At 51.4% G+C, this 27,897-nt stretch overlaps 1 protein-coding gene and 2 long non-coding RNA genes across 4 annotated transcripts; 1 reads left to right on the top strand and 2 right to left on the bottom strand.

The window, feature by feature from the left end:
- Positions 1-745: 745 nt before the first annotated feature.
- On the bottom strand, positions 746-6,872 carry LOC128144403 (uncharacterized). Its single transcript, XR_008236078.1, has 3 exons — positions 6,695-6,872; positions 6,355-6,399; positions 746-1,023 (listed from the first exon to the last, which is right to left on the bottom strand). It is a non-coding gene; the product is annotated as an uncharacterized LOC128144403 (long non-coding RNA).
- Positions 6,873-11,364: 4,492 nt separating this feature from the next.
- LOC128144219 (uncharacterized) lies at positions 11,365-15,586 on the top strand. Of its 2 annotated transcripts, XM_052792843.1 has the most exons (3): positions 11,365-11,804; positions 14,375-14,473; positions 14,967-15,586. In XM_052792843.1, exons 1-3 carry the CDS (start codon positions 11,462-11,464, stop codon positions 14,999-15,001), a joined length of 477 nt encoding a protein of 158 aa, XP_052648803.1. In that variant the 5' UTR covers positions 11,365-11,461; the 3' UTR covers positions 15,002-15,586. The 2 variants fall into 2 exon arrangements, with proteins under 2 accessions (XP_052648803.1, XP_052648708.1); XM_052792748.1 differs by lacking the exon at positions 14,967-15,586 and having other exon boundaries at positions 14,375-14,846.
- Positions 15,587-20,570: 4,984 nt separating this feature from the next.
- Positions 20,571-26,614, bottom strand: LOC128144359 (uncharacterized). Its single transcript, XR_008236060.1, has 3 exons — positions 26,437-26,614; positions 26,097-26,141; positions 20,571-20,766 (listed from the first exon to the last, which is right to left on the bottom strand). It is a non-coding gene; the product is annotated as an uncharacterized LOC128144359 (long non-coding RNA).
- Positions 26,615-27,897: the final 1,283 nt, after the last annotated feature.

Genomic DNA, 27,897 nt, shown 5'->3' with positions numbered 1-27,897 from the left:
GTGAGCCCCGGGCCCTCGGGGCCCTGTCTCTCTCTCCCCTCTTCTGCGTTCTGGTCCCTCCCTGCCCCTCTCTTTCCCACACCGCTGCTTTTTTTTTTTTTTCCTTTCCTCCCTTGTACCTCTGATACTGAAAAGCCGGTCCAAGAAACTCTCTAAGGCTCGTTTTGGCGTTTTAGAAAGCAGGCATTCTTCATTGCAGCGCTGGATGCACGGGGGATAGTTCCACCTAGCGTGCGTGCCACACCTTTAGCACAAACAGGTCATATAGACTAACTAATTGCATATGAATCAGATTAGTATATGTATACATAAAAATGATGGCAACTGATTATCATAGCACTGCCTACATCCGATCACGCGCAATGAAGGATCCATCTGAGACGAAGGGCTGCTTTTGCGACCACCGACCCATTTGAAGTTCTTGCTGGCTGTCCTTGAAGTCTTTATTCTTGTCCTTGGTTCTCTGATCTTGAAGCTTAACGCAGTTTCAATCGCATGCGGTCAGTTTCAGCATTGTTCTCATCTAGTCATAAGAGCAAAGAACTGCAAAACTTAGGAGTACCTACCTCTGCTAGTTAATTGCTTGGCTATACTTTTGTCTATTGTTTCAATCATCGCGTTAGTGTAAGATTTCTAATAATTATTTACTAAATCTCACTTTTACAGTCACCTAGCAGCAAACCAGTTTCCACGGCTGGTACAAAATATTAAAACCATCCAGAACTATTTAGACGTGCCATACAGAATGTACGGAAATATGCTATCAGAGGTGTCCCAGGGGCAGGGGGAGCGTCGGGGGGGGCCCCGAGCCCCGGAGCGGACTCGCTGGCAGGACTCGTTAGGCGCGCGACTGACCGAACGGACGCCGGCCGGCCGGCCCCGTTGCCCTCCGGGCTGCGTTTGCGCTCCCTTTGCACGGGGCGAGGGGCCGTGAGGGAGCCCAGGGGAGGAGGAGGTGAGGCGCTGGGGGGGGTCGGGCCGTGCCCCCCCTGTTCCTGCTGGGCTCCAGCTGTTGCAAATATTCTGGTAAAGAAATCAAAATTTAATCACGTAGAAGAGTTAGGTTTGATTAAGAAGTAAAATTGTGAAGCGTAACGTATAGGACTGTTACGTTTGAAACGTAGCCATAGAAACTTTAGGAACTGCGTTACGTGTGACTATCGGAACCTTAATATTGTTAAGGTTGGAAATAGCTAACCCTAGAAACCTCACCAGGAAGTTACAGGTTTTCCTATGTTCCGTTTCAAGAAACGAAGGAAACCGTCGTGGACGCCAGTTTGCGGCTTGGAAACCCCCTTACCCTTCCCATCTTGATTTGAGTATCGAAGATTCCAGTCAGTAGAGCTAAGTGTAACTGACCAATGATTGTTTTTAAAGAAGAATATTGATAAGGTTATATAATCAAAGGACCAATCCTTAGAAAGGTTAAATTTAAGAACGAGCATAGTATGCCTTTTTATGGAAAGAGCTTATGTAACAATGACCTGACAGAAAAAGTCTGTAAAAACTGACGGATTTTGATACTAAGTGGGACACGCCTTTGGAGGAGCGATCCCCCGTGTCCCCAGCGCTGCGATAAACTAAGTGCCCGCTTCTTAACTTCACGTTGGTGTTAAGGAGTTCTATTCCGGATTTCGGTAACGGTTTTGGCGACCCAGACGGGACCTTGCGAGTGAGACTGGACGAGATCGAGTGTCGATCGAACTCCGGCCGGCGCCGAGGTATTCTCGGGGAGAACCATCGCCCTCGACTCACAAAGCTCCTCGCGGCGTTCCCTGGAAAAAAGGTAAGGCGCTGCTGCTTTGGAATTTGTTTGGAAAGCCTGCCCGTGAGGCGCGGCGAAAGCTTCGCAGGGTTGGGGCTTGGAGGGTACCCGTTTGCAGTGGAAGCCTAGGCGTCTGCCCCTAAGTCGTAAGCGAAAGCTATTGCTGGGTTGGACTTTGTGTATTATTTGGGACAGCTGTCATTTGCGTTTGTTTGGGATTTGGGATTTGAATGTATATAAGTATAATGGCACTAGCAAAATTGTTTAAGAATAAGAGTGCAGGAAATAGAACTGCTGATGAAAAGATACCAAAAACATCACCGTTGGGATGTTTGTTGGCACACTGGGGTGAATTGCAGGAAAAATGGGAAACAAACAGAACTTTGAGTTATAATACTATATTGCAATTACTGTTGTTTTGTAGGAGAGAGAGTAAATGGAATGAAGTGCCATATGTCGATTTGTTCTTTTTAAGTGAACGCAGCTGACGGGGACCGGAGGGGAGTCTCCCAGCAGAAGCTCTGGTTACAGCTAAACTGGGAGAACAGAAAATTGAATATGAATTGACGCTAGAGTCACCTTTTCAGTTTTAAATACCTTAGAGGGAGAGTTAAGTTTTGAAGAAATTGGTGGTGTTGGTGCAACAAGTGAACGAGAAACTAGACCCTTCTTTAAATCTTTAACAATGAAATTAGGAAAGCAATGGGTCACTCAGCAGTTTTTGTATGTGCCAAATTCTCCTAAACTCCTGTTAAGGGGAGATCTACTGGAGAACTTAGAGGCAGAAATTAAATTAAAAAATGGAGAGATTAAAATTTTAATTCCAGAAACTAAACGTATCGAAGCAGTGGCTTTGTTGTTACAGGATGGTTACCGAAAGCAGAAGATCATACCAGTCAAAGTATAATGCTGTAATTCCAATCGTCTGGACTGTGAAGTTCCCGGTAAATCCAAAAAGCAGAACCTGTGAGACTGGATTTAAAGCCAGGATCGAATCCACTAAGAATTAAGCCATAGCCCCTAAAACTGGAAAGCCGGAAAGGGTTAGTATTGATAATACAAAAATTTTTAAGATATAAATTGTTAACAGAATGTGAATCCAAATATAACACCCCGACCTTGCCTGTTAAAAGGCTAATGAAAAAGATTATAGATTAGTTCAACACCTCAGAGCAATAAATCAAATAGTACAAGATATTCATCCGGTAGTAGCAAATCCTTATACTTTGTTAACAACCCTAACAGAGAAACGAGAATGGTTCACAGTGTTAGACTGAAAAGATGCCTTTTTCTGTATTCCCTTGGATCCCAACAGTCAAGAGCTTTTTGCTTTTGAATGGGAAAATCCTGAGACTGGGAGAAAAAGACAATATACACGGACAGTCTTGCCTCAAGGCTTTAAGAATAGTCTTACCATCTTTGGAAATCCATTGGCACGAGAATTAGAGCTTTGGAAGAAAGAAAATAATCAAGAAATCTTGTTGAAATGTATGGATGATCTGTTAATTGTAGCTGAGATGGAAGAACAATGCACAAAGTTAACTATTAACTTTTTGAACTCTTTGGGAATCAGTGGATAGCGAGTGTCAAAAGAAAAAACCCAAATAACCCAGAAAGAAGAAACTTATTTGAGTTTTAAAATCCTAAAAGGACAGAGACAATTAGGAACTGAGAGCAAAGAGGCAATTTGTCGTCTCCCCGAACCTAAGACTAACAAATTAATGAAGAGCATTTCCGGGAACGGTTGCGTGGTGTCACCTGTCGATTATCAGTTGTGGCTTGCGGGTCCGACCTTTATAGGAGCAGCTCAAAACCTCAAACAATGGATTGGACTGATGCCGAGAAAGCTACTTTCAAGGAATTGAAACAGGCTGTAATAGGGGTGCCAGCCCTAGGCCTGCCGGATCTCACAAAGACATTTGAACTTTTCACTCGCGAAAGAAGAGGTATAGCCCTGGGCATCCCGGCCCAATATTTAGGGCCAAGTGGGCGAGCTGTGGCCTGCTTCTCGAAGCGATTAGATCACGTGAGTCTGGGATGCTCTGGTCGTCTGAGAGCCGTCGCTGCAACTGCGCTACTGATCCAGGAAGCTCCTAAGTTCACCTGAGGACAAAGGATCGCTGTACGTTTCCCATACGATAACTGTTGCGCTAAAACAGAAAGGGGGGCATTGGTTATCCCCTAGCAGAATGCTGAAATACCGAGTGGTGTTGCTGGAACAAGATGATGTTTACTTAAAAACTACTACCACCGTTAACCCTGTTGCGTTTTCAACAACTGATCAAGTTAAAGGAGAACTGGAACGTGACTGCTTGCAGACAATCGAAAGAGTTTACCCCAGCTGACTGGATCTCTGAGATGTGCCGCTAGAAGCAGCAGACTGGGAACTGTATACCGACGGAAGCGGTTTCATCTGTGAAGGAAAACGTTTATCCAGATAGACAATAACAACCGAGGAGGTAATTGCGTTGCGAACTTTGCCTTCGATGACATCTGCCCAAAAGGCTGAATTGATAGCTCTTATTCGAGCTCTGGAACTAAGTCAAGGAAAGCGAGTCAACATTTGGACAGACTCAAAGTACGCTTTTGGAGTAGTACGTGCGCATGGAGCAATATGGAGAGAGAGAGAGGACTGTTATCTGCACAAGGAACCACCATTCAGCATGCAGAACAAATACCGAAATTGTTAGAAACCGTTCAAAAACCAACAGCAGTCACGATAACGCGCTGTAAAGCGCACCAGTTAGGTAAGACTGTTCCTAACGCAGGTAACCGACTGGCTGATAAAGCTGCTAAAGAGGCTGCAGAAAAAGGCATCCTAGCGCTAGTTCCAGAGAAAAGTATAAAATTGCCTAAAGAAACTCCAAATTATAATGAAAAAGATGGAAGAATTAATTGTTAGATTGCAGGCTAACAAAATGAAACAGGACAGGCTGTAACACCGACAGGTCAAATAATAGTCCCGCCCACAATAATAAGAGAAATTGCCCGAGCTGAACATAACAAAGTATATCGGGGAACAGAAAGTAAAATATGACAAAGATTGTTTAAACAATTATAAGCGGATGTGAAATTTATATATAAAATGATCCCCAAATCAGTAATAAGATTATCTTTGGAATTATTAAATAAGGAAATTTTTTAGGGGGATACTAGCAAATTGATTTTATAGAATTGCCTTGAAAAGAAGGATCTACCCTAGTTTTAGTGGATATCTTTACTGGGTGGCCCGAGGCTTTCCCTTGTCACACCGACAAAGCAAGAGAAGTAGTTAAAGTCTTGCTCAGAGAGATAATACCAAACTATGGGGTGCCTGTAAGAATGTCATCTGACAATGGCCCTCATTTCATAGCAAAGATGATGAGACAAGTCGAGCAAAGTATTATCTATAGATTGAGACTATCACACCCCATATAGACCACAAGCAAGGGGGCGGGGGGGGGGGGGTGGGGAGAAAGAATGAACTATACCCTCAAGCAACGGTTGAGTAAAATTTGTCAGGAAACCTCACTCACATGGGTTAAAGCCTTACCCATGGCTCTATTAAGAATCAGAGTATAGCCAGAAGAGAGAGAAAATTTAAGTCATTATGCAATGTTATATGAAAGACCGTATCAAGAGTCCTATGTTCTGAGTATCTGGAGTGGCTTTGGAGATATGTTTTTAAAAGGTGTTATGAATTCTTTGAGAAATTCTTTTCAAGAACTTCGTCAGTATGTCTCCGCAGCTGGACCCTTAGAATTGGACGTAGCAGCGCATCCCTTCCGACCAGGAGATTGAATATATATAAAATCACTGAGAAGTGGAAAGGACCGTATCGAGTCATTTTAACAACACTTAGAGCAGTAAAGGTCTGGGCGAAGAACCTTGGCTTCATTATTCAAGACTAAAGAAAGCACCAACAGGAAATTGGAAGTCTAAAGAAACTGGCCCTTTGAAACTGAAAACCTATAAGTAAGTTTCACGTTATCTATTTGGGAAAACAATTGTGTAAAGTTTATAATATTGGGGTTGCTATTAGGAATATTGTCAAGGGCAGTAATCTTTTTGTGTGTTATAGGGTTTAAGTATTTTTTTTGAGGGGTTCTAAACATAAGATAAACAAAATGAAACAATTATTGTTTGAGCTATTAATCTTGATATTAACCGTTTCTGTAATTTTGATTAAAAAAAAAAATTCTAGTTTTGGAATTGATTCGAAGTTTTGTAAAGACACAAAATTTAACCTCGATAACAGCCTGCCTTCCGATTCCAAAGTCAGATGAAAATCTAGTTCCGTGGAGAATACTGACACTGAATTTAACCAAAACTTGAGAAAAGACGTAGAACAATGAGAATCATTTTAGCAAATTAAATTGGATGGATTTAAAAGGCAATTATTTTTTTAAATTTGAAAGAAGGAATTATAGCATTTTGAATTATAACATTACCAAAGCATCCACCTCACGGACAAAAGAATAAATTTATCGCCCTTCGGGAGAAACTTGTACAAAGACCCCTTGGGGCTGTCAGTTGCCAAAACCGTAGAGACAAGTGCAGAAAGGAACTTGGGACCATATTTAAAATATAAAACCATGTTTAGAATTTACTGGAGTTCCAGGATCCTTGTTAGATCCACCCAGAGTCAGGACCATCTAGGGAAATTTAGATTGGTTTAGACATACAGAGAAAAATCGCACATCCTAAAGAGAAGGGTATGAAAGTTTAGACTTGCAACTCCTCTGACCCCAAAATCCAAAGACTTTCTCTAGTAGCTAAAGCTCTAAGATGGGGCATGTATTTGTAGAAAGTAGAATAATATTTTAAATGATCCTGGGTCCCCTCTTAATAATGGAAAAAAATTAGCTTGGAAGTGACTGTATTAAAGGACAGGTGAAAAGTTTAGGGTTAACTGTGTGGGTGAATAGTGATGATAGATGCTCCACTCACCTCTTCCTGAAGGACAAAAGCAAATAATGGACTTTAGACTTAATAACTCTATCCTCTCTCTGGAAGAAATCTCCCTTGTGGCCTCGGCGGTGGACCTGGGTAAATCGAAAAGATGATACCTGGCAATTGCCAAGTCTTAGAACTAAAATAAGACGGGTATTAAAATCTGTATTTTTACCCCAGTGAACAGCTCGTCAAGAGTCATCTTACTTTGACATCTTTCATTCCATAAACGAAGCGCCTGCTTCTGAACTTCCCATGGGTGTTGTGGAGTTTTATTCGGGATTTCGGTACCGCAGCTGCGGGCCGGGGCTGGAGGAGCCCCAGGTGCGGGCAGTGAGGCTGATGGCGACGGCCCCTCCCTGGGAAGGGGGGGCTGCCGGGGGAGGGGCCGCGGCGGGGCCGGTGGGAGCCCAGGCAGGAGCAGAGCAGAGCAGAGCGGTGGCCGGGCTGCGGCTGCCCCTCGGGAGAAGGTGAGCGGGGCCGGGCGCCCCTCGGACCGCGACCGTCCCAGGCGGGGGTGGCCCGGGGGAGGTGGGGGCCGCCTGTGCCGAGGCCGGGGGGGGGGGCCGGGGCCCTGGGGGCTCGCGGGGGGCCGGGAGCACGTGGGCCGGGGGGGGCCCGGGCCCCGTGGCGGGGCTTGCGCGATCGCCCGGCGGGTCCCGGGGAAAGCCCCGAGGAGGACGGCGGGGTCCGTGCCGGACGCGCGGAGCGGCAGCGGGGCGGGGCCGCGCCGTGCCGGAGCGGCGGCGGCGGGCGCTGCCCGGAGCCGGGCGGGGGGTGCCGCGCCGTGCCGGAGCGGCGGCGACGGGGACTGACCGGAGCCGGAGCCGGGCGGGGGGTGCCGCGCCGTGCCGGAGCCGGCGGCGGGGACTGTCCGGAGCCGGCGGCGGGAGCGCGCCGGAGCTGCCCGGAGCGGCGCTGGGGGCTCGGCGGGGACTGCGGCTGCGCCGGCGTGGGGGTGGGCGGAAACGGAAGCGGCGTCCCCTCGGAGCATGCCGGGAGCTGTAGTTTCCGCGGACTCGGCGGCCGGGCAGCCGCGTGGCTCTCGGGCGCGGCGTAGTCCTCGCTGCTGCCGCCGCCGCGGCCCCCGGAGTGCGACCAGGTCAGACTCAGGAGCGTTGCCGGTTTCGCGTGGTTTTCCGCGGGCTTCCCGCTGCGCCCGCTCCCCGACCAGCCCTCCCGGGCGCATGCGCCGTCCTGCGCGTGGGGCAGCCCGGCGTTGGCGCGCCGGCTCCGGCCCCTCCGGCGCATGCGCGGTCCCCGGGAGCAGCGTGGCGGCGCGCGGGTCTCGGCGGCAGCGGGCGAGCGCCGGGACCGCGGGTGAGGCGAGCGATCCCCTCCGGCGGGGGCGGGGGCGGGGGCGAGGGCGAGGGGTGCCTCCTGCCCGCTGGCCGCCCGGGGCTGGCGGGACGGGAAGCTGCGAAGCGGCCGCCGCGGCAGGCTGCCGGTCCGCCGGAGGCGAGCCGGGCCAGGGCAGCGCCGGGGAGTTCCCCGAGAGAGAGCCGGTAGAAGGGAAGAGGGGACGGAGGCGGGCACCCCCCAGGCGCGGCCAGCGGGCGCCCGCCCGAGTCGCCAGAGCTCCCCCGGCCCCGCTCGGCCCGTGCGGCTGCCCCCAGCTCCAGCCCCTCCCCTGAAGCCTGCGCTGTAGCCGCAGGCAGCCCCCGAGCCCTGTCGCGAGGGCAGCAAGCTGGCCCTGCGGTGGTCTGGAGTCTCCCTTAACGGGGGTGCCGTTAGCAGCGGCGCGGGGAACGAGCGGCGTCTGCGGAAGCCCTGCGGAAGGAGGGGCTCCAGCCAGGGTCGAGCTGCGGTAATAACGGTCACTGCTGCCTCTTTCCCTCTCCCAGAGGCCACGCTGTGGGTGCGGTTGTCCGTTCGTCCCCTGGGGATGCCGTTGACTGCAGCAGCCTCAGGCTTGCGAGGCTACGTGTCTAGGAGGCCTCATCTCGTAAGAGCTGTGAGACGCTCGCGTGTTCCGTTACATGGAGGACAGCCAAGCGACGGGAGTTCCAGAAGAGGAAGGGAGGAGAGAAGGAGAAAGAAGCGTCTGAGCTGGCAAGGTCTCCTGGCAGCTCCAAGAGCGAGAGCTCCGGTGAGTCCTGGGCCCTCGAGGCCCTGTCGCTCCTCTTGTGCGTCCCGGTCCCTCCCTCCCCCTCTCCTGGCCCCCTCGCTTTCCCATGCTGCTGTGACGTTTGGGGTTTTTTGGGTGGTGTTTGTGGGTTTTTTTGTTTTTTTTTTTTTTTCTTCCCTGTACCTCTCCTCTTCTGTCTCTTCTCTTGTCCTGCTCCCTCTTCTTCTTCCCCTTTCTCTCTCTTGGTCGACTGCCCCCCTTCCTTTTTCTCTCTGCGTTCTCGTCCTGCTCCCTCTCCCTCTTCCTCCCCTGCCGCCCCCCGTCTTTGTCCCGCAGCCAGTCGCTGTTTTTTCCTTTTCCATCTCCTTGTCCTGATCTGCATCCACCTCTTTCCCCGCCTCCCAATTTCTCTGGCCTGTTCCCTGGCATTCTTTTCCTCTCTGCGCCTGTACGTGCCGCTCTGTGTCCCTGCCTTCCTCTCTCTCTTCTTTCTACTTTCTCTTTCTCTCTCTATCCCTTTGTCTTGCTCGCTGTTGCTGTTTATTTTTGTCATTCCCGTCCTCCTTCCTGTTCATCTCTTACTCTCTCTGACCCTTTGTGCTGCTTCCTGCCCCTTTTTTATTCACCCTCCCTCTCTCTGCAGGGCTCCTGATACTTCTCTTTCTAAATTCCCCAACCCCCTGTGCTTCTCACGGTCTCTCTCTTTCTCTCTCTCTCGTTGCCATTGTTCTTGTCTGTCGCTCTGTCTTGCTTCCTGTCCCGTCGTTTCTCGCTGTATCCCTTTGTCCCGCTCCCTGCTCGTATTTGTATTCCTCTCTGTCCTGAGGACCGTCCCAGTTTTTTATCTCCGTCCTGCCGCTGTCCTGATTTGTCCTTCTCTGCCATGTTCCCTGTCCCTCTTTCTGTCTCTTTTCCTCTGTCCCTGCTGCTTATTTCTCTGTCCCTGCTGCTTATCTGTCCAGACCCCTGTCCCTTCCCCCCCGCCCCGCCTTGCTGTCCCTCTGCCTTGCTTTCTTTCGCTACCTTTTCTGTCTGTCTCTCTGTGCCCCGTTCCCTCTCCCATCCTTTCTAACTGTGTCCCCCTGTCCAGCTAGCTGTCTCTTCTTTCTTTGTTCTGCTCCTCAGTATTTTTTTCTTTTTCCGTATCTCTCTCCCACTGCCCATCGCAGTTGGTTTTCTCCCCTCCGCTGCTGGCCTGCTCTTTGTCCCTTTTGTCTCTCCCTGTCCTTCTGTCGTGCTCCCTGTGTCTATTTAATCCCTTCATCTCTGTCCTGCAGCCCGTCGCTGTTTTTTTTTTTTTCTCTTCCGTCCCTTTGTCCTGCTCCCCGTCCTTGTGTCTCTTTCCCTTGGTTCTGCCTCCCGTCCCTTTTTCCTTTCTTGCTCCATCTCTCTGTCCTGCTCCCTATCCCTCTCGCGCTCTCTCTGTTTCTGTGTCCGTCTCCTTGCCTTTCCCCACGTTCTCTGTCTTGTTCCCTCTTTGGTTTTCTTGTTTTCCGGGTGGCTGGGCCCGGCTACCCGCGGGGGTGCTTCGGCTCGGGGGTTTGGGGTGGGGGCCTGGCCGTGCCGGCCGTGGCGGGGAAATAAAGCCTGAAACGGCGATCGTGAAGCGACGCCCTGCCTGTGCTGGGGCTGCCCCGCAGAGGCGTGGGGCCGGGCCCTCCGCCGGTCCCGAGCACTCCCCAAAACTGCGCGTGGGGCCCCGGGGGTGCAGGGCTGTGGGGTGGCTACGCTCGGCGTCGCCCGTGGGCGCTGCAGGGTCAGAAATGGAGAACAAGTTTTCTGTTCCTGGGGCTTGACAACAGGCTCGCCTGGCTGATTTTGGGGCTCGGAAACAGACCGAGCTGCTGCGCGGCTTTGGGCCCAGAAACAGAGGTCCGGCCCTGCGTTTTTGGGCCTTGAGAACAGGCTCGGCAGCCGGGTTTTCTGGCTCCCAAATGGGCCCCGAGTCAGCCGGCGTGGGGGCCAAAAGCGGGAGCCGGCTTGGCTGGTTTGGCAGGCGGGTGGGAGGGTGTGGGGAGCTGCGGGGGGAAGCAGGGGGTGGGCAGGGCGCGTGGACCCTCCCCGGAGATGGGGGTCTGGTTGTGTCGGACGCCGAAGTTCGGGAGGCCGGCACGCAGCCGGCCGAACTCAACATCTGCGATGGTCTGTGGGGGGGAAAGGCGCTTTTCAGACCCCACGTGCCCTCTTTGAGTGCAGCTCTTCTTTCTGCGCTGCTCAGAATAGTTGTTCAGTAATTAATCGCCCAAACTAACGCATATTTATATGGCGTGTAACTCTGATGTTTAATCCTAATGCTCCGGTTTTGACAGCAGTTGATATACAACCTTATGGAAAGCCCAGGCCGTTGCACATAGCTGGAGCTTGTAAGGAGAAGCAGCTGAAATCAGCCGGAGCTTCAGTGCGGAGCTGGGGCTTCAGTGAGCCAGAACCGTAGCAAGCGGGAGCTGGAACGAGGCGGGGTGTCCGCTGTCTGGAGCGTGCGTTAGCCAGAGGCAAAAGTACCTGCGGCTGTAACGAGCAGGAGCCGCGATGAGCTGGAGCGTCTTTTCGCTGGAGCATCCGTCGGCCGGACCGCGCTCCCGGCACGGCCGAAGAGCGGCCGGGCGCAGGCAGGGCTGTCCGCAGCGAGCGGCTCCGAGCAGCGGGGAGGTGAGTTGTCCTTCTGCCAGCGGGGAGCCCGGCCTCTTCCCTCGGGGATGCGATCCACGCCACGCTCCTCTCTCTGCGTGGAGGGTCTCGCCCGGTCCGTTCCCGCGGGCGGAAGCGAGGTGGGGGTCCCCCGGCTCTCCTGGGGCAGCCCCCCCCCGCCAGGGGGCGCGGGCGAGGTGTCGTCGTCCCCTCGGTACCGGGCAAAGGGGAGAGAAACCGGCCGGTGGGAGCTCCTGGGGTGCAGAGCCCTTCCGGCAGAATCCTCCCCTGTCTTTTCACCGTTGGCTGGGTGTGACAAGCAGGTTCATTCCTTTGTCTCCTCTTTTCCCAGCGTCACCTTCCGCGTCACACGAAGAAAATCCTGCGTGGTTAATTCCGCTTGCTGCTCAGGTAATCGCACGTATCGGGCTGGGGGAGCGGAGAGAAACACTTGCGAGTTCGAGGGCACTACAGATGCTCCACGTTAAACCCACAGAAAAGGCAAATTTGCTGCTAGTGCAGAAGAGCTGATGGAAAAATTGCTGTAACAGATCGTGCCCGGTTCCTGAACTGGTCCCTTGATATGTTTGTGTTTCAGGTGAAAGAACGAAAATTCATGTCTGGTAAATTCAGAGCTGCCTGTTAGCTTCTTTAGGGTCGAGTGTTTCTCTTCTCTCTGTTCATACTGATTTTATGGGCAAGTTGGAGATAGCCTTTTATTTTTTTATGTATAACTGAATTTTTAGGAATATGTGGTGTCCCTGTAGTTCACTTTTGAGCACCTAGATGCCAGTAGAGATGTAATGGGTGAAACATGATGGAAACTGGTACTTAAACTTGATTTTTATTTGTATTTTATTTTTTTTTTCTTCCCCATTAAGAGTGGTGATGGCGTGTTGTCCCGTGGCACAATCCCCATTCCGTTCAGCGGAGTCTTCAGTCTAGGCCTTTTAAGTAAAAAAGTTTGTCCTTCCAAAAAAGGACTAGTCGTTCATCGGACCGAGGCGTAGACTTGGAGAGTCGCTTAAGTACGTGATCGGAATTAAAGCCAACTTTCAGTTAATGTTGCTGCTGTTGGTCTTTGCTTTCATTGCTTTCTCCACCACTCTGTCATGGTTGGGAGCTCTGAATCGTAATTTTTTTCAGTCTCTAGCACATTCCACCCCCCCTCCTGCCCCCCCCCCCCCCCCCCCCCCCAAAAAAAAGGAGAGGCAGTGTCTAAAAGTGAATTAGTTTCCTCACAAATGCGTGAGTAAATAAAATCTGAGTTATGATGATTAAAACCATAAAAATGACACCAGTCCTGCAGATCTGGACTATTTCTGAACAGGCATTCATCACACGCAAAAGTCGTCAGGGCACGGGTCACCTGCGCTTCATGCTCTGACGAGACAAAATGCTGAGGCAGGGATGAGCTCTGAAAGAAAAAAAAAAAAAAAAAAAGGATACAGGGTCACGGTTTTGTTTTGTTGTTGTTTGTTTTTAAAGAGTGCATTATTGACTGGTGCCAGCCTGCAGAGCTCTTCTGCTGCCTGACCTCTCCTTCTCTTTCATGGCTGTAATTGTCATTTGGACAATCGTAGAAGAGCAATTAAGTTACTTGCCTCTGTGAATGTGCTGGTAATACCAGGAAGGCAAATGCTTGAACCAGTAGTGAATAACTTGGCTACAAGTAGAATTTCTGAAGGAAGAACAGCAGCAGCAACAGGAAGCAAATAGCAAGTGACCAAAAATTTGCGTGTGTCAAACGCATCAAAGCTTTATTGCCAAATGTTGTTTGGCAATATGTTCCAAATGGCTTTTTTTGGTAAACGTAAACTTTCAGGAAGTTCAGGGTTGTGTGTGGCAAAACGCGTCCCTCTGCGTACGCATCCTGCTACGTAAATAGCATGGGTCAATGGCACGTCCAGCGGCAGGGCTGTTGTTCCCTACTCTCGACGTTGCCGTAGTAGCGTTGCGGTATTGAGACCTTAACGGACGGGCTGAGGAATGGAAGGAGAATGCCCGTTTTCTGTAAGGGCTCAGAATGCCGACCCTTTTCTCTGCCTGCCGCTCCCCTGTGCGTGAGATGAAGCTGTTTTATTTTTCTCCCTTGTTCCTGGTCTAAATATTTCTGGAGCTGTTGCTGCTGTGGGTTTGCAACTTGTGTTACTGCGTTTTTGTAGCATTCTAGCGATGGGTCGTTTCTACTGTGGCGAAGCACCGAGATACGGTTTTCGGTTTAAAGCGTCAGAAACTACATTCACCGAAACCGGTAACTGGCGGCGTAGGTGAAACCGATCTGGCGCGTGCAGCTGTGCTCGCAGGGATGCTCGGTGGCTCCTCATCAAAACGGCAAGGGGTGAGTGTGTGGACATCCGTAGGGTCGCGCTCTGGGTCCGAGAGCGTTAATGTATTTTTGCTGTTGGAAGATGGAATGGAGCGTGTGCCTGTTAAATCTCAGGGCAGTCAAAAGCTAGGAGGGACCCTGAGCGGGTTTGGTGGCACAACTGCGGTTTTAAAAGATCTTGACCGTTTGGAGCAACGGCCTGGAAAAAATCATTCCTTTTTTGCAACGAGGCAGTTCACAAGGACAGATGTGTTGCTGTGCTCTTTAGCAAAAATACTCGGCTTGGGACATATAGGGTGATGAAGTCTTGGCTATACTAAGGCTTGAGAAAATGTATGTAGGTCTCTATGTCTGTCACCTGCGTGTATCTAGGAAAGGGAGTTCTAGTGAAACTAAAGTTACCAATGAGTCAAAAAAAATAAAAAAAAAATAAAAAAAGGCACGGTTGTCTGAAAAATGCAAAAGCTCTAGTGGCCTGTGTCAACCGCTGTACCGAAGATGATGCAAAAATAGTTTTTGCTCTGCTCAGTCGTACTGTCTTCACAAACCTTCACAAAAAAAGGCAGCTTTGGATTCCTACCCAGTTTTATGCTAAAGTTTTGTTTTGTTTTGTTTTTTTGTTTGTTGGGTTTTTTTTTTCCCCCTCTCTCAGGTGGATGTCAGCTGCCACCATTTCACCGTGGTTGCCCTTTCTTCTGCCGTGAAAGTACAAGACAGATGGAAAGATTCCGTAGTGGTCTGCAAGTACAAGGTACGCCTACGATGCGTGTCTGCATTTTTCCAAAGGTACTTGTAGTATGGACTTTAAAGTTAACATTAAGAATGTGCCAACTCTCCTTCCACATTTTTTCTGTGAAATATTTTAATACGAATACTAAAACTAAGGTCTGTTCTGGAGCACGTTACGCCTACGCCAGGTTGACTTCCCTCTGTCTATTTCCTCTTCCTGAAAGCACGTAATCTTCTGTTTCCGTGCGCTTACTAGTAAATGATACCGTGAAAATAATTTTGTACTAAAAGAGGGGAGAAACTGTTCGTAAGAGTTCAGCTGTTCAGAAGAAACGGGCTTTGTTTTCACGATAAAAGCTTTATGCTTCTGCAGTCAATGAGTTTTTTTAAATATCTTATAGGAGTACTCGACAACCTTACTGAGATAACTAGCACCTGTACTAAAAGCAATCAAGGTCAAAGAAGAGACGCGGACAAAACAGGACAAACTGGCGGCGCTTCCGTGTGTTTTCCAGGTTTTCCCAGGAAGCATCAGCAGCCTTGTAACTAGTGACAGTGAGTCCTGAGGTGGTTTTGGTGAGTTACTGCTTCAATAATGTATTTTTATTGGATGTATATAAACATGGGCACACCCTTTTAGTGTAAAGTGAATTATTGAGATTTATTCTTTATTTTTCATTTTGCTTTTTGAAGTTTTCCACTTCACTTTCAGCTTTATTCACCAAACGAGCAAGATGCAAAGCAGCAGCAGCAGCGCAAGGGCTGTAGCTGTTGCGGTGGATCCGTAAGCGTAGATTCTGATTGCGTACGACCTCGTCCCGCAGCCTCCCAGGGTTATCTCCCTGCAGCAGTGCTGTAAGGAAGGGAGGAGACGTTTTCCAACACCGGCGAGAGTGTTTACTTGTATGCTAAGAAGGTGTTCAAAATGGTATCGATTAGCCTGAATGCTGATTTTAAGCGTTCAAATCGCTCTTAACTTTTAAAGGAGGTGGTGTATTTCGAGCTGACCTGTTTACCTGGAATCCTCCTTTAGCTCAGCGACTCTTCTTGTGCACCCCCAGCCTCCGCTGGCAGGGCGGTATGAGAAGCTGGAAGGTCCTTGACTTAGTATAAACACTGCTTAGCAACAACTAAAGCGTCGGTGTGTTGTCAACATTTTTCTCATCCTAAATCCAAAATGGCCCTGTACCAGCTACTCAGAAGAAAATTAACTTTATTCCAGCCGAAACCAGGACAACCCCAAACCCCCTGATTCTGGGTCTGCAACGGGAAAAAACCGAACGAATTTGGGACTCCTGGGAAAGCCAAATCCGCCTGGATTTGCGCAGCTGGAAAGCAAAAAAACCCACCCCGTTTTCATGCACAAAACCACAACCAAAAGATCTCCCCTTTTTATGTTGTGGAAAAGCACTGAAACACACCCCAAACTGAGTATTTTGAAAAAGCAGAAAACTCCCCAGTTTGGGGAAGATTGGGGGTGAAGCACAGGCAGTTTGAGGGGCATTGCTGGGGGTCCTCCCGGTGTGGATTCTCTGTTGCGGGTTATCCCAGGTGAGTTACCTGCTGTGGATCATCCCGGGTGGACTCCCTGGGGTAGGTCATCCCCACCCGTGTCCCCCCGTGCACCTTTGTACCCTCCCCTACCCTCCCGCCGTGTGTGTTTCTCCCCCATATGCCCCCCTGTTGCTCCGGCCCGCCCCCTTCACCCACGCGAGTTGTTTCCCCCCGCATCCCCTGCTCTCCTATCTCCTGCCCCCCCCCCGCTTCCCTCCTCCGTATTCCACACACCCACCCCCCCCCCATCATCCGTCAGGCTTCAGACCCCTGGCATGCTGCCTGCACCCCATTCTCTGTCATTTTTTTTCTTCTTTTCCTTACAAGTTGTTGTTGTTGTTGTTGTTTCTTTTTAATGATTCAACTGTTTTTGTTTCAAGCCACGAGTTTTCCCACTTCCGCCCTTCCGATTGTCTCCCCGTCCCACTGGGGGCGGGGGAGCGAGTGAGCGGTCGCGTGGGGCTTCGTTGCCGGCTGGCGTTAAACCACGACACGGGGTGAGTTGGAAGCCCTGCCTGGCTAATGCTGGAGGCTCTCTGTGTTCCTCCTGCCGTCTTGACGGGCCGTCCTTGTTCTTCATTGCCGCTTTATAGCGAGCGCCTCTTGCTCCGTAAGCAGCAGTACTCGGGCCGTGCAGGTACTGCGCGTTGCAGGCAGCAAAGGGCAATTGTGACGCTTGCTGGCGGGAGCGGCAAGGAGTGCGGAGCCACGCTCCTGTAGGGAGCAAAGGTGGAACCTCGAGGGCTCTACGGTCATCTGCTGAGGACATCTAATATCCCGACGCGCCTCTTTTGCTTTCCCTGCTTCCCGTCTAATTACTTTGCACGCCGGAGGGCAGGGCGGTAAGTAACACCGTGCAGCGTCTCTTCCATAAGAGACAAGCCCCGCCCAAGAAGCCTTGCGTGCGTGCAGGATTAGGAGAGCAGAGTTGTGATAGCACAGAGGTGAGGAAAGGTGCGCCCACCCCAAGAGAGCCCCAGGATCGCCAGGGTATCGCTCACTTGCAGGTCGGCCGCTCGCATCTGGTCCGCTGGGACGCGCCGTTTCCTGCTGAACAGAGCTGCCCCTCTGGCACGAAGCAGCTTTGGGTCTCTCGTGGCCTGCCTTCAGGCTGTCACCTGAACCAGGTGTTATTTTTTTTTTGTTTTTTTTAAATCTCTCGCCAGTATCTGTTGACTGGCTGCTGTCCCTCCCACAACCCTGATGCCACGTGCAGACGGGTACAGCAGTCCCTAGGGCTTGGTCCAGGGCAACCCCCCCTGCCGTTTGCAGGTTCCCTGTGCTGCTTCTCCTCTCTAGAGAATGGGGTGGGGGGGCAGGGACAGAAGCGACCGCCCACATTGTCTGTTGTTTGCGCTTGACTGCTGTAAAGGCTCCAGCCACTCGGGTGCTTTTTGGAACGGAGGCAATGAAGAGGACTGCCCGGGCTGCAAGTGGGGAAAGGGCAGGGAAACGTAAGCCCTGTGCCCCCAGTAAGTAGCTGCCGCCTGTGGCTGGTCTCTACTGGGCTGAGCTGTCAGTGGTGTCTCATCCAGCTGATGCTCAGAAGAGGATCGTTGCGGGGGTGCTGCTGCCCGGCGAGCGAAGGTGGGAACTGGCGTTCGGGAGGCGCGCATGCGCGGTGGCGCGTGTGGCTGGGCCCCCGCTGTTGCCTGGTAAGGGAGAGGCTGTACGGCAGCTGGGGCGGCGCGCATGCGCGCTGCTCCTTTTACGGCGCTCGCCGCTGTTGCCCAGCAACCGTAGCGCGACGCGACGCCTCGGCAACCGCGCATGCGCGGTGGCGCGGTTTACGGCGCTCGTGCTGTTGCCTAGCAACGAGGATGCTGTCAGGCAGGTCGGAAACCGCGCATGCGCGGTGCGCCTTTTACGGCGCTCGCCGCTGTTGCCCAGCAACCGTAGCGCGACACGACGCCTCGGCAACCGCGCATGCGCGGTGGCGGGGTTTACGGCGCTCGTGCTGTTGCCTAGCAACCAAGACGCTGTACGGCAGCTCGGAGGCGCGCATGCGCGCTGCTCCTTTTACGGCGCTCGCCGCTGTTGCCCAGCAACGGTAGCGCGACACGACGCCTCGGCAACCGCGCATGCGCGGTAGCGCAGTTTACGGCCCGCGTGCTGTTGCCTAGCAACGAGATGCTGTACGGCAGCGCGGAGGCGCGCATGCGCGCTGCTCCTTTTACGGCGCTCGCCGCTGTTGCCTAGCAACCGTAGCGCGACACGACGCCTCGGCAACCGCGCATGCGCGGTGGGGCGGTTTACGACCCGCGTGCTGTTGCCTAGCAACGAGGATGCTGTAAGGCAGGTCGGAAACCGCGCATGCGCGGCGCGCCTTTTACGGCGCTCGCCGCTGTTGCCCAGCAACCGTAGCGCGACACGACGCCTCGGCAACCGCGCATGCGCGATGGCGGGGTTTACGGCGCTCGTGCTGTTGCCTAGCAACCGAGGCGCTGTAAGGCAGGTCGGAAACCGCGCATGCGCGGTGCGCCTTTTACGGCGCTCGCCGCTGTTGCCTAGCAACCGTAGCGCGACACGACGCCTCGGCAACCGCGCGTGCGCGGTGGCGCGGTTTACGGCGCTCGTGCTGTTGCCTAGCAACCGAGACGCTGTACGGCAGCTCGGAAACCGCGCATGCGCGGTGCGCCTTTTACGGCGCTCGCCGCTGTTGCCTAGCAACCGTAGCGCGACACGACGCCTCTGCAACCGCGCGTGCGCGGTGGGGCGGTTTACGGCGCTCGTGCTGTTGCCTAGCAACCGAGACGCTGTACGGCAGAGCGGAGGCGCGCATGCGCGGTGCGCCTGTTACGGCCCTCGCCGCTGTTGCCTAGCAACCGTAGCGCGACACGACGCCTCGGCAACCGCGCGTGCGCGGTGGCGCGGTTTACGGCACTCCTGCTGTTGCCTAGCAACCAGAAGGCGGTCCTGGCGTTCGGGAGCCGCGCATGCGCGGTTGCGCGTTTTGCAGCCCTCCTGCTGTTGCCTGGCAACCAGAACGCGGCACAGGAGCTCGGGATCCGCGCATGCGCGCTGGCGGCGCCTTTCGCCGCCGCTCTCTTCCGCCACCTCGTGACCAACGTTCGGTACTGCAGCTCGGGGGCTGCGAGTGCGCGGGGCTGCCCCCGTCCCGCACGTGCCGTCCGACGGTACCGGCAATGCGGCGCCGGCGGGAGGTGCCGCCGCGCTCCTCGCTTCCTCCCGGTAAGGAAACGCCGCCGGAAAGGAAAGCTTGCATGGGCTGTCTCTGCCTGGCCTCCCTCTCCGCGCGGCGTGGCGCGGCGTGGCATGGCGTGGGAGCACAAAGGGACAGGCAGGGCACTTACTGGCTGTGGGCAGGAGCTGCTGCGGCTGAAGCTGGAGAGGCCAGAAAAAGGTAGAGAAGAAGAAATGGAAGGCCGGCCGGCCGCCCGGCCGGCAGCTGCCTCCCGCTGCAGGCAAGAGAGCGCCTGCCTCTCCGCGTGTGGAAGGATCCCTCTTCGTAGTCCACAGCAGGTCAGACCGCCAGGGTGCACCGCAGGGTCCGTACGCAGCACCGACGGTACGGTGCGGTGCGGCCGCGTGGCGTGCGGGCGAGCGAGGCTCCGTGCCCAGGAAGCCTCGTCTTGCAAGACCCGTGAGACGCGTGTTCTCCTAGGGGGAGGACGGCCGTGCAGCCGGAGTTACGGAAGAGGAGGGGAGCGGGAGAGGAGCCGAAAGAAGCGTCTGAACTGGCAAAGTCTGCTGGCAGCGCCAAGAAAGAGAGCTGTGGTGAGCCCCGGGCCCTCGGGGCCCTGTCTCTCTCTCCCCTCTTCTGCGTTCTGGTCCCTCCCTGCCCCTCTCTTTCCCACACCGCTGCTTTTTTTTTTTTTTCCTTTCCTCCCTTGTACCTCTGATACTGAAAAGCCGGTCCAAGAAACTCTCTAAGGCTCGTTTTGGCGTTTTAGAAAGCAGGCATTCTTCATTGCAGCGCTGGATGCACGGGGGATAGTTCCACCTAGCGTGCGTGCCACACCTTTAGCACAAACAGGTCATATAGACTAACTAATTGCACATGAATCAGATTAGTATACGTATACATAAAAATGATGGCAACTGATTATCATAGCACTGCCTACATCCGATCACGCGCAATGAAGGATCCATCTGAGACGAAGGGCTGCTTTTGCGACCACCGACCCATTTGAAGTTCTTGCTGGCTGTCCTTGAAGTCTTTATTCTTGTCCTTGGTTCTCTGATCTTGAAGCTTAACGCAGTTTCAATCGCATGCGGTCAGTTTCAGCATTGTTCTCATCTAGTCATAAGAGCAAAGAACTGCAAAACTTAGGAGTACCTACCTCTGCTAGTTAATTGCTTGGCTATACTTTTGTCTATTGTTTCAATCATCGCGTTAGTGTAAGATTTCTAATAATTATTTACTAAATCTCACTTTTACAGTCACCTAGCAGCAAACCAGTTTCCACGGCTGGTACAAAATATTAAAACCATCCAAAACTATTTAGACGTGCCATACAGAATGTACGGAAATATGCTATCAGAGGTGTCCCAGGGGCAGGGGGAGCGTCGGGGGGGGCCCCGAGCCCCGGAGCGGACTCGCTGGCAGGACTCGTTAGGCGCACGACTGACCGAACGGACGCCGGCCGGCCGGCCCCGTTGCCCTCCGGGCTGCGTTTGCGCTCCCTTTGCACGGGGCGAGGGGCCGTGAGGGAGCCCAGGGGAGGAGGAGGTGAGGCGCTGGGGGGGGTCGGGCCGTGCCCCCCCTGTTCCTGCTGGGCTCCAGCTGTTGCAAATATTCTGGTAAAGAAATCAAAATTTAATCACGTAGAAGAGTTAGGTTTGATTAAGAAGTAAAATTGTGAAGCGTAACGTATAGGACTGTTACGTTTGAAACGTAGCCATAGAAACTTTAGGAACTGCGTTACGTGTGACTATCGGAACCTTAATATTGTTAAGGTTGGAAATAGCTAACCCTAGAAACCTCACCAGGAAGTTACAGGTTTTCCTATGTTCCGTTTCAAGAAACGAAGGAAACCGTCGTGGACGCCAGTTTGCGGCTTGGAAACCCCCTTACCCTTCCCATCTTGATTTGAGTATCGAAGATTCCAGTCAGTAGAGCTAAGTGTAACTGACCAATGATTGTTTTTAAAGAAGAATATTGATAAGGTTATATAATCAAAGGACCAATCCTTAGAAAGGTTAAATTTAAGAACGAGCATAGTATGCCTTTTTATGGAAAGAGCTTATGTAACAATGACCTGACAGAAAAAGTCTGTAAAAACTGACGGATTTTGATACTAAGTGGGACACGCCTTTGGAGGAGCGATCCCCCGTGTCCCCAGCGCTGCGATAAACTAAGTGCCCGCTTCTTAACTTCACGTTGGTGTTAAGGAGTTCTATTCCGGATTTCGGTAACGGTTTTGGCGACCCAGACGGGACCTTGCGAGTGAGACTGGACGAGATCGAGTGTCGATCGAACTCCGGCCGGCGCCGAGGTATTCTCGGGGAGAACCATCGCCCTCGACTCACAAAGCTCCTCGCGGCGTTCCCTGGAAAAAAGGTAAGGCGCTGCTGCTTTGGAATTTGTTTGGAAAGCCTGCCCGTGAGGCGCGGCGAAAGCTTCGCAGGGTTGGGGCTTGGAGGGTACCCGTTTGCAGTGGAAGCCTAGGCGTCTGCCCCTAAGTCGTAAGCGAAAGCTATTGCTGGGTTGGACTTTGTGTATTATTTGGGACAGCTGTCATTTGCGTTTGTTTGGGATTTGGGATTTGAATGTATATAAGTATAATGGCACTAGCAAAATTGTTTAAGAATAAGAGTGCAGGAAATAGAACTGCTGATGAAAAGATACCAAAAACATCACCGTTGGGATGTTTGTTGGCACACTGGGGTGAATTGCAGGAAAAATGGGAAACAAACAGAACTTTGAGTTATAATACTATATTGCAATTACTGTTGTTTTGTAGGAGAGAGAGTAAATGGAATGAAGTGCCATATGTCGATTTGTTCTTTTTAAGTGAACGCAGCTGACGGGGACCGGAGGGGAGTCTCCCAGCAGAAGCTCTGGTTACAGCTAAACTGGGAGAACAGAAAATTGAATATGAATTGACGCTAGAGTCACCTTTTCAGTTTTAAATACCTTAGAGGGAGAGTTAAGTTTTGAAGAAATTGGTGGTGTTGGTGCAACAAGTGAACGAGAAACTAGACCCTTCTTTAAATCTTTAACAATGAAATTAGGAAAGCAATGGGTCACTCAGCAGTTTTTGTATGTGCCAAATTCTCCTAAACTCCTGTTAAGGGGAGATCTACTGGAGAACTTAGAGGCAGAAATTAAATTAAAAAATGGAGAGATTAAAATTTTAATTCCAGAAACTAAACGTATCGAAGCAGTGGCTTTGTTGTTACAGGATGGTTACCGAAAGCAGAAGATCATACCAGTCAAAGTATAATGCTGTAATTCCAATCGTCTGGACTGTGAAGTTCCCGGTAAATCCAAAAAGCAGAACCTGTGAGACTGGATTTAAAGCCAGGATCGAATCCGCTAAGAATTAAGCCATAGCCCCTAAAACTGGAAAGCCGGAAAGGGTTAGTATTGATAATACAAAAATTTTTAAGATATAAATTGTTAACAGAATGTGAATCCAAATATAACACCCCGACCTTGCCTGTTAAAAGGCTAATGAAAAAGATTATAGATTAGTTCAACACCTCAGAGCAATAAATCAAATAGTACAAGATATTCATCCGGTAGTAGCAAATCCTTATACTTTGTTAACAACCCTAACAGAGAAACGAGAATGGTTCACAGTGTTAGACTGAAAAGATGCCTTTTTCTGTATTCCCTTGGATCCCAACAGTCAAGAGCTTTTTGCTTTTGAATGGGAAAATCCTGAGACTGGGAGAAAAAGACAATATACACGGACAGTCTTGCCTCAAGGCTTTAAGAATAGTCTTACCATCTTTGGAAATCCATTGGCACGAGAATTAGAGCTTTGGAAGAAAGAAAATAATCAAGAAATCTTGTTGAAATGTATGGATGATCTGTTAATTGTAGCTGAGATGGAAGAACAATGCACAAAGTTAACTATTAACTTTTTGAACTCTTTGGGAATCAGTGGATAGCGAGTGTCAAAAGAAAAAACCCAAATAACCCAGAAAGAAGAAACTTATTTGAGTTTTAAAATCCTAAAAGGACAGAGACAATTAGGAACTGAGAGCAAAGAGGCAATTTGTCGTCTCCCCGAACCTAAGACTAACAAATTAATGAAGAGCATTTCCGGGAACGGTTGCGTGGTGTCACCTGTCGATTATCAGTTGTGGCTTGCGGGTCCGACCTTTATAGGAGCAGCTCAAAACCTCAAACAATGGATTGGACTGATGCCGAGAAAGCTACTTTCAAGGAATTGAAACAGGCTGTAATAGGGGTGCCAGCCCTAGGCCTGCCGGATCTCACAAAGACATTTGAACTTTTCACTCGCGAAAGAAGAGGTATAGCCCTGGGCATCCCGGCCCAATATTTAGGGCCAAGTGGGCGAGCTGTGGCCTGCTTCTCGAAGCGATTAGATCACGTGAGTCTGGGATGCTCTGGTCGTCTGAGAGCCGTCGCTGCAACTGCGCTACTGATCCAGGAAGCTCCTAAGTTCACCTGAGGACAAAGGATCGCTGTACGTTTCCCATACGATAACTGTTGCGCTAAAACAGAAAGGGGGGCATTGGTTATCCCCTAGCAGAATGCTGAAATACCGAGTGGTGTTGCTGGAACAAGATGATGTTTACTTAAAAACTACTACCACCGTTAACCCTGTTGCGTTTTCAACAACTGATCAAGTTAAAGGAGAACTGGAACGTGACTGCTTGCAGACAATCGAAAGAGTTTACCCCAGCTGACTGGATCTCTGAGATGTGCCGCTAGAAGCAGCAGACTGGGAACTGTATACCGACGGAAGCGGTTTCATCTGTGAAGGAAAACGTTTATCCAGATAGACAATAACAACCGAGGAGGTAATTGCGTTGCGAACTTTGCCTTCGATGACATCTGCCCAAAAGGCTGAATTGATAGCTCTTATTCGAGCTCTGGAACTAAGTCAAGGAAAGCGAGTCAACATTTGGACAGACTCAAAGTACGCTTTTGGAGTAGTACGTGCGCATGGAGCAATATGGAGAGAGAGAGAGGACTGTTATCTGCACAAGGAACCACCATTCAGCATGCAGAACAAATACCGAAATTGTTAGAAACCGTTCAAAAACCAACAGCAGTCACGATAACGCGCTGTAAAGCGCACCAGTTAGGTAAGACTGTTCCTAACGCAGGTAACCGACTGGCTGATAAAGCTGCTAAAGAGGCTGCAGAAAAAGGCATCCTAGCGCTAGTTCCAGAGAAAAGTATAAAATTGCCTAAAGAAACTCCAAATTATAATGAAAAAGATGGAAGAATTAATTGTTAGATTGCAGGCTAACAAAATGAAACAGGACAGGCTGTAACACCGACAGGTCAAATAATAGTCCCGCCCACAATAATAAGAGAAATTGCCCGAGCTGAACATAACAAAGTATATCGGGGAACAGAAAGTAAAATATGACAAAGATTGTTTAAACAATTATAAGCGGATGTGAAATTTATATATAAAATGATCCCCAAATCAGTAATAAGATTATCTTTGGAATTATTAAATAAGGAAATTTTTTAGGGGGATACTAGCAAATTGATTTTATAGAATTGCCTTGAAAAGAAGGATCTACCCTAGTTTTAGTGGATATCTTTACTGGGTGGCCCGAGGCTTTCCCTTGTCACACCGACAAAGCAAGAGAAGTAGTTAAAGTCTTGCTCAGAGAGATAATACCAAACTATGGGGTGCCTGTAAGAATGTCATCTGACAATGGCCCTCATTTCATAGCAAAGATGATGAGACAAGTCGAGCAAAGTATTATCTATAGATTGAGACTATCACACCCCATATAGACCACAAGCAAGGGGGCGGGGGGGGGGGGTGGGGAGAAAGAATGAACTATACCCTCAAGAAACGGTTGAGTAAAATTTGTCAGGAAACCTCACTCACATGGGTTAAAGCCTTACCCATGGCTCTATTAAGAATCAGAGTATAGCCAGAAGAGAGAGAAAATTTAAGTCATTATGCAATGTTATATGAAAGACCGTATCAAGAGTCCTATGTTCTGAGTATCTGGAGTGGCTTTGGAGATATGTTTTTAAAAGGTGTTATGAATTCTTTGAGAAATTCTTTTCAAGAACTTCGTCAGTATGTCTCCGCAGCTGGACCCTTAGAATTGGACGTAGCAGCGCATCCCTTCCGACCAGGAGATTGAATATATATAAAATCACTGAGAAGTGGAAAGGACCGTATCGAGTCATTTTAACAACACTTAGAGCAGTAAAGGTCTGGGCGAAGAACCTTGGCTTCATTATTCAAGACTAAAGAAAGCACCAACAGGAAATTGGAAGTCTAAAGAAACTGGCCCTTTGAAACTGAAAACCTATAAGTAAGTTTCACGTTATCTATTTGGGAAAACAATTGTGTAAAGTTTATAATATTGGGGTTGCTATTAGGAATATTGTCAAGGGCAGTAATCTTTTTGTGTGTTATAGGGTTTAAGTATTTTTTTTGAGGGGTTCTAAACATAAGATAAACAAAATGAAACAATTATTGTTTGAGCTATTAATCTTGATATTAACCGTTTCTGTAATTTTGATTAAAAAAAAAAATTCTAGTTTTGGAATTGATTCGAAGTTTTGTAAAGACACAAAATTTAACCTCGATAACAGCCTGCCTTCCGATTCCAAAGTCAGATGAAAATCTAGTTCCGTGGAGAATACTGACACTGAATTTAACCAAAACTTGAGAAAAGACGTAGAACAATGAGAATCATTTTAGCAAATTAAATTGGATGGATTTAAAAGGCAATTATTTTTTTAAATTTGAAAGAAGGAATTATAGCATTTTGAATTATAACATTACCAAAGCATCCACCTCACGGACAAAAGAATAAATTTATCGCCCTTCGGGAGAAACTTGTACAAAGACCCCTTGGGGCTGTCAGTTGCCAAAACCGTAGAGACAAGTGCAGAAAGGAACTTGGGACCATATTTAAAATATAAAACCATGTTTAGAATTTACTGGAGTTCCAGGATCCTTGTTAGATCCACCCAGAGTCAGGACCATCTAGGGAAATTTAGATTGGTTTAGACATACAGAGAAAAATCGCACATCCTAAAGAGAAGGGTATGAAAGTTTAGACTTGCAACTCCTCTGACCCCAAAATCCAAAGACTTTCTCTAGTAGCTAAAGCTCTAAGATGGGGCATGTATTTGTAGAAAGTAGAATAATATTTTAAATGATCCTGGGTCCCCTCTTAATAATGGAAAAAAATTAGCTTGGAAGTGACTGTATTAAAGGACAGGTGAAAAGTTTAGGGTTAACTGTGTGGGTGAATAGTGATGATAGATGCTCCACTCACCTCTTCCTGAAGGACAAAAGCAAATAATGGACTTTAGACTTAATAACTCTATCCTCTCTCTGGAAGAAATCTCCCTTGTGGCCTCGGCGGTGGACCTGGGTAAATCGAAAAGATGATACCTGGCAATTGCCAAGTCTTAGAACTAAAATAAGACGGGTATTAAAATCTGTATTTTTACCCCAGTGAACAGCTCGTCAAGAGTCATCTTACTTTGACATCTTTCATTCCATAAACGAAGCGCCTGCTTCTGAACTTCCCATGGGTGTTGTGGAGTTTTATTCGGGATTTCGGTACCGCAGCTGCGGGCCGGGGCTGGAGGAGCCCCAGGTGCGGGCAGTGAGGCTGATGGCGACGGCCCCTCCCTGGGAAGGGGGGGCTGCCGGGGGAGGGGCCGCGGCGGGGCCGGTGGGAGCCCAGGCAGGAGCGGAGCGGAGCGGAGCGGAGCAGAGCAGAGCGGTGGCCGGGCTGCGGCTGCCCCTCGGGAGAAGGTGAGCGGGGCCGGGCGCCCCTCGGACCGCGACCGTCCCAGGCGGGGGTGGCCCGGGGGAGGTGGGGGCCGCCTGTGCCGAGGCCGGGGGGGGGGGCCGGGGCCCTGGGGGCTCGCGGGGGGCCGGGAGCACGTGGGCCGGGGGGGGCCCGGGCCCCGTGGCGGGGCTTGCGCGATCGCCCGGCGGGTCCCGGGGAAAGCCCCGAGGAGGACGGCGGGGTCCGTGCCGGACGCGCGGAGCGGCAGCGGGGCGGGGCCGCGCCGTGCCGGAGCGGCGGCGGCGGGCGCTGCCCGGAGCCGGGCGGGGGGTGCCGCGCCGTGCCGGAGCGGCGGCGACGGGGACTGACCGGAGCCGGAGCCGGGCGGGGGGTGCCGCGCCGTGCCGGAGCGGCGGCGGCGGGCGCTGCCCGGAGCCGGGCGGGGGGTGCCGCGCCGTGCCGGAGCGGCGGCGGCGGGCGCTGCCCGGAGCCGGGCGGGGGGTGCCGCGCCGTGCCGGAGCGGCGGCGGCGGGCGCTGCCCGGAGCCGGGCGGGGGGTGCCGCGCCGTGCCGGAGCGGCGGCGACGGGGACTGACCGGAGCCGGAGCCGGGCGGGGGGTGCCGCGCCGTGCCGGAGCCGGCGGCGGGGACTGTCCGGAGCCGGCGGCGGGAGCGCGCCGGAGCTGCCCGGAGCGGCGCTGGGGGCTCGGCGGGGACTGCGGCTGCGCCGGCGTGGGGGTGGGCGGAAACGGAAGCGGCGTCCCCTCGGAGCATGCCGGGAGCTGTAGTTTCCGCGGACTCGGCGGCCGGGCAGCCGCGTGGCTCTCGGGCGCGGCGTAGTCCTCGCTGCTGCTGCCGCCGCCGCGGCCCCCGGAGTGCGACCAGGTCAGACTCAGGAGCGTTGCCGGTTTCGCGTGGTTTTCCGCGGGCTTCCCGCTGCGCCCGCTCCCCGACCAGCCCTCCCGGGCGCATGCGCCGTCCTGCGCGTGGGGCAGCC

The sequence above is a fragment of the Harpia harpyja genome, chromosome 1 (assembly GCF_026419915.1).
Source record: "Harpia harpyja isolate bHarHar1 chromosome 1, bHarHar1 primary haplotype, whole genome shotgun sequence".
NCBI classification, from domain to species: domain Eukaryota; kingdom Metazoa; phylum Chordata; class Aves; order Accipitriformes; family Accipitridae; genus Harpia; species Harpia harpyja.
This window is presented reverse-complemented; position numbering and strand designations above follow the sequence as displayed.

Excerpts from the sequence above, each read along its gene's own strand:
- LOC128144219 (XM_052792748.1), top strand. The coding sequence starts at position 11,462 with ATGCGATCCACGCCACGCTCCTCTCTCTGCGTGGAGGGTCTCGCCCGG. Across the intron at positions 11,805-14,374 it reads TAATTCCGCTTGCTGCTCAG|GTGGATGTCAGCTGCCACCA; the intron begins GTAATCGCACGT and ends CCCCTCTCTCAG.